Source organism: Asparagus officinalis, chromosome 5 (assembly GCF_001876935.1).
Source record: "Asparagus officinalis chromosome 5, Aspof.V1, whole genome shotgun sequence".
Taxonomy (NCBI): Eukaryota; Viridiplantae; Streptophyta; class Magnoliopsida; order Asparagales; family Asparagaceae; genus Asparagus; species Asparagus officinalis.
The window spans coordinates 40,781,256-40,787,109 of NC_033798.1; the positions used below are offsets into that span (position 1 = coordinate 40,781,256).

General features: G+C 34.5%; 2 protein-coding genes across 2 annotated transcripts in view; both read left to right on the plus strand.

Annotated features, from left to right (window-relative positions):
• The window catches only part of LOC109843479 (proline-rich receptor-like protein kinase PERK1), a 995-nt gene extending 524 nt beyond the window's left edge, over positions 1–471 (plus strand). Inside the window, exon 2 of the mRNA XM_020412408.1 lies at positions 100–471. Within this exon, the coding sequence (XP_020267997.1) occupies positions 100–262 (163 nt within the window). The 3' untranslated portion in view covers positions 263–471. The remainder of the gene's footprint in view (positions 1–99) is intronic.
• LOC109843478 (universal stress protein PHOS34-like) lies at positions 1,373–4,569 on the plus strand. Its single transcript, XM_020412407.1, has 4 exons — positions 1,373–1,632; positions 1,728–1,822; positions 3,180–3,301; positions 4,146–4,569. The coding sequence occupies exons 1-4, from the start codon at positions 1,422–1,424 to the stop codon at positions 4,231–4,233; spliced, it is 516 nt and encodes a 171-aa protein (XP_020267996.1). The 5' UTR covers positions 1,373–1,421; the 3' UTR covers positions 4,234–4,569.

Genomic DNA, 5,854 nt, shown 5'->3' on the forward strand with positions numbered 1-5,854 from the left:
TTGATGGATACTTCATTGAGATGCTTGGTGGTTTTGTTATATTATCTGCATGTTTTTTTTTAATTCTGAATTCGAACAGCTCACAATAATTATACACGGATATTTGGCTCCAGAGTATGCATCAAGTGGCAAGTTGGCCGAGAGGCCTGGTGTTTATTCTTTTGGTGTTGTACTTTTGGAGCTTATAACTGGGAGAAAGCTTATGGTGGTCAGATTCTATTTACATGTTTCCTTATTACGTTCTTCACCACAGGAATTTTGATAGTAAAGAATGCTCGCATCTTGCCCTTTCTGTCATAATGCTTGCATCTTGCCCTTTCTGTCATATAGTGTATGCATCAGCTAAGTGTATCTTTCTAATAGATTTTTTAAAAATTTATGAAGCATATATCTTCTCTATCACTTGAACAGTTTGGTCATTGATATTACATGTAAATAAATCACACAGGCCAATATTGGATGAGGTGGTAATCCGGCAGCTACTTATTTTATCATCTTGATCATGTATATAAAAATTGCAATGTATACGTTGTCATTGAAGATTGCAATGTATATGTTTAATCAAATTAAATATATAATCAAATAAACCTAAATTATAATAATATCAAACATGAAGAGTTACCTTGATATTATTACAATCTAAATTATACTAATATCAAGCAGTGTAAAATAAGTATCATCATTAAATCAAATACATAATATTTATAAAGAATAATCATGAAAAAAAAACATACATGTTGAAGGAGATGATGTTGTAATTTCTTGGTTTATATATAGCCATGAGGTATTGCATGTGATAGGATAATAGTCATAATTAGAGTTTTATTAGGATTTGAATTGTGTTACAATCAATCCGGGAGAAGAAGAGGGTGGTGCTGGCCAACAACAAATTAAAACGAAAATACCTTCATACACCTTTTAATGATTCACCTACACACAATTTTCATTTGGGGGGTTTGTTATCATTTAACCATATCTATCCAATGTTAATTAGACTATATCAGTATAAAGTTTGTTGGAGTCTACAGATAAGAATATCAATCCAAACTCTATATGACAAAGCATAGGTAGTATAAAGTTTGTTGGAGTCTACGAATCTTTTCCGCAAAAGCATAGTTAGTGTAAAGTTTGCTGGAGTCCATAGATAAGCATAGTTAGTATTAAAAAATTTAAAGATAGGATAGTTAGCATAGTTAGTGTTAAGTTTGCTGGAGTCCATAAGCATAGTTAGTATTAAAAATTAAAATTTGATTATAGATAGGATAGTTCAAATTTTATAAAAGTATTTTTGTCAGAAAAAAGATTTTTTTTTTAAGCTCGTTAAAGGGGGTATGATATGATAAGAAAATTTTCAAAACTGAGCAAAAAAAAAATCATTAAAAAAGACAAAAAACGAAATAAATAAAAGAAAGGAATAGATCATGGCTGCAGAGACGACGACGACGACGACGACGATGACGCCGCCGACATCAGTGATGGTGGTGGGGATCGACGACAGCGAGCACAGCTTCTACGCTCTCCAATGGGCTCTTCTCCACTTCTTCTCCGGCGGCGGCACCGCCTCTCCGTTCAAGCTCGTCGTCATCCACGCAAAGCCCTCGCCTGCCTCAGTCGTCAGCCTCGCTGGCCCTGGTAGCTTAAAAAATTTGCGATTTTTATTTGGATTTGCACTAATCAATTGATTAATTGGTTTGAGTCAACTGAAAATTGGGAATTGAAATTTGAAGTTGCTGTTGATGTGGTGCCTTATGTGGAGTCGGATCTGAAGAAGATTGCTGGTGGGGTTTTGCAGAAGGCCAAGGACCTCTGCGCCGAGAATTCCGTATTTCTCTCTCCTTTCTTTTACTAGAATTTCGCTCATGGGCGGCGTATTGGTAACAATTATAAGGGTTTATTCCACAAAATCTCCAAGAAGTTTTGGCTCATTATGAGATAACCCTGAAAAGTTTGGTAATCTCACTTAACCTCCAAAGTTTTTAGGGGTTAAGTTACAATAGGCCAAATTTCTTGCGTTTTAATGAAATTTGCCCCACTATTTATTTTAGGGACCCCCCCGCCGCTGGATATTGGGTGCTTAAGTATGTAATATCTTGAATTGGTCCCTCAAATAATTGAATTTCTATTAGATCCCCAAAATTTTATGAGTTGTTTCAAATTGTTTCAAAATCAGTCTCTCAAATCACTGAAACTGTCATTAGATCAGTCAATACTTATAAGTTGTTTCAAATTAATTCCTTTAGATCAGTCAAAACGATGATTATGTGACTAAAAGATACAAATAATAGGTTGAATGTTAGTGTTAAAATTTAAAGGGGCTTTATGATTCATATAAATCATAGGGGATTTTCTGTCATTTACCCTCTAAAATCTGTCTTTTTATAAAAACCCCAATAGATGTCCATGCATCTAAAACTCCAGGTACAAGAAATATTACGGAAAAAGTGGTAATTTTGACAAAATCCAATTTAACATGTTTGATGTTTCTATTTTTTTTCCCTTTGAAAGTTTTAGCTATTTAAATTATTATCTTCAGTAAAGTGTTAATAAATTTGAGTTTTGATAAAAAAAATTAGATGTTATCTGTGATTAAACATAGATATCTTTTAGTGAAGTATGAACCTATGCAGCCCTCAACCAATTTGAAATGATCTGAAATAAATAAACAAATTGTTATTTAGTAATAGAGTGTTAGGTAATATTTTTGTTAAATATGTATTTATTGGCAGATTGGGTGGTTCCTTTATGAAAGTTGACATATATTTAGTGTTTTTATATCTGTATTTTCGACGCTAAACTATTTTAAAGACTGTTTCCTTGTTCTATGATCTTTAAGCATTATCATCTTGTTTTCTTTAGGACACTTTATCTTAGCTTTCATACTTGATAAGAATGTTGTGAAGATGACTCTCTTGTTATCTTGTTATCTGACCTTTTGGAATTAAATATTATAAAGAGCTCTCTTGTTATCTGACTTAATGTTTCGATTTACCGATCTTTTTCACTTCCATTTTTCTTGTGCATCTCAATTTACTAATAACTATGAGTGTGATACTCATATTGCTTACGTAGAGATTATGATTTAAATAACTTACGTACATAGCATTTCAACTGTATTTCCGTGTGCGAAGATCAAGTTCTTGATGCGTCTATCTATCGATTTATTTAATTGTATTTTCCAGGTTAGCGATGTGGTGCTTGAAGCTGTTGAAGGAGATGCAAGGAATGTCCTCTGTGAGGCTGTAGAGAAACACCAAGCAGATATGCTAGTTGTGGGAAGTCATGGTTATGGAGCAATAAAAAGGTATTATTAGTCACACATTTTCATTTTGATTCTTTAATTTGAATCTTGTTAGCCACAGGATACACATAATTTTAGCTATTTATTTCTTTGTTAGTTCTCGTGTTATTGAAGATGTTAATTGATATGCCAAAACTTCCCGTGCCATAGTTGTCCTTGTTATTCAATTGTGGATAAGATCCATTGTGATGTCGGTGTCTTACTCTTACAACGTAGGTTGACTCCCTTGAGCGAATTGTTCTGACTCTTTTACTCTCAAGGGGATTCTATTTGTCAAAAAACCAAATTTCGATTTGTTGAGGGTAAACAAGTCAAAAAGAATTTCACGCATGGGGTTTACCTGCAAAATAAAACTAGAAGGTACTAAGTTTAAAACAGGGGGGTATATCTGCAGTGAACCTCTCCAGAAATTTTGCTTGAACGCACATACTATGTTGACTTTCATATCTGCTTAGTAACCACCAAAAAAGATTTTTAAGTTTAGTAGTGAGTTGTGTATTTGTTTGTGGAAGTGGGGGAAATTTATGGATGTTTGTGGAAAACAAAACTAAGCATGATTTCTTGTTTCTGTAGAGGATCTTGATAGATTGCTTGAAAATGTTAGCCCAAGTGAAATGTGAAAATATAAGGAATTTTACTCATAGATGGCCCAATTAAATATAGGAGTGAAGAGTTTATTGGCTCCAGAGATTTTCTTTTTCCTCTGTTCAAAGTTTAATTCATTCGGGCATAGACGAACTTACAAAAGCATAATAACAGAATCAGCACGAATTAAAGTTTTTTCCTCCCCTGATATTCTCCTTTTATGCTTGTGTGACTGACTGTGGAATCCCTGTGGATTATGCAGGGCTGTTTTGGGGAGCGTCAGCGATTACTGTGCTCATCATGCCCACTGCAGCGTGATGATAGTGAAGAAGCCCAAGCACAAACACTAATTTATTCAGCTGCTTTCGATGTATTTACCAGTTTATAACTCATCTCCCCCTCATGCCGATAGAGCATCAACAAATAACTAAGGAACAAGCAAAACTGGATCAAGAAATAATAGCTTTACCCGACGAGGTTTGCTGTAAGCTATTGATACTTTGTTAAAGTGAATGTATTATATGTGCTGTGCTTAATACCAGTTAGAATATGAAGAGAAATATGCTTTGGGCTTGTGTACCTATTTTATTTACTCTACACATTAATGTTGTATATGAGGCTTTCCCATAGCTTAGGTGGGTTTCGTGCGATTCTCTTATTTATAAAGTTTATGCGGGTTTGTGAAATTCACTCTCTTTTAGCCTGCTAAATCCAAACTGTATTTCGTGGGCACTGAGCATAACTGGGAACGTTATGGGTCCATGAATCTGGAGATTTAAGGGGAATTTGTCGCTGATCGATGTCGATTCCGATACAATTTGTGATACAATTTGTGCGCTTCAAGGACCAGGTGCCCTTGTGGTTTGATGGGCATTTGATCGTACGGGGTAACAAACATGTTGTGGAGAACACGATAGAGTCCTCCAAATGCCTCCCAGTACCCGGTCAGGACGGCAAATATAGACCATTATGTTCTTTGTATTCAGTCTGTGTATACTCAGAATCTCTAAATTGTTTTCAAGAACCTTGCAAAATAATTGGTTTGTTTCCTTCCAAAATCTATATATTTTTAGCGGCTTTTCATTTCTGGATGCCAGATTTTCATTTTCGAACAAGAGTATAATAAAGCGACCACGAATGGGTTAAAAACACAATTTATTTCAAACGAACAGGCCAGCAAAAAGTTTGGGACAAAGGCCTCCTCCTCAAAAGGCCCAGTTAGATGGGCCCACTGGCATATAGTTTGACAGCCTCTCTAGAGCTCGGTCGCTAATCGCCTAGGAGAGGCAGAGGGACAAACTCTTGAAAGTCCAGGGTCCTGTTAAGTCGAGGAATGTATTATGAAAATGAAATAATTTTCGTTTATCTTTATTGTTTTTATTTAAAATTAGAATGGATATATTTGATCTTAGTTGCTATTTGTGCAAGGATGGGGATGGACGGAAGACCGTCAGCGAGAGTTGATAATACTTCATTGGCGTTTGCAAATGAAAAACAACTCTCAAATCTTCACCGTAACTTTTGGAGTTTTTGTGTAATGGTTAGAAACTTTAACAATTTGAAAAACTAGCTATTGTCGACAGTGCCACAATGAGCAAATTAGTGGCTAAGATGACTCACTTATTATCTGACTGGTTAATGTTTCCATTATGGGTGTTAATATTTGTTTGTTAAAAACAAGATAATCTCACGTCGAGCATCATTTTAGATATTTAAAAGCATTTAATGATTATTAGACTTAAGAATAAGTTTTAAAACCTCATGCAGGTAGCGCAATTTTAAATGGATTATAATTTACTCTTATTATGTTGGTTATTATGTTGGTTATTTAACTTTGAGAAATTATTTTAAAATAAAAAATAAAAAAATGCATGTTAGTTGGAAGTTTTTGACTGTTGGAAAGTGAATGTTATTTTCAAGGGATGCTTTAAAAATATGCGACTTTTGAAGAAATCTTTTCAACCCTATAAT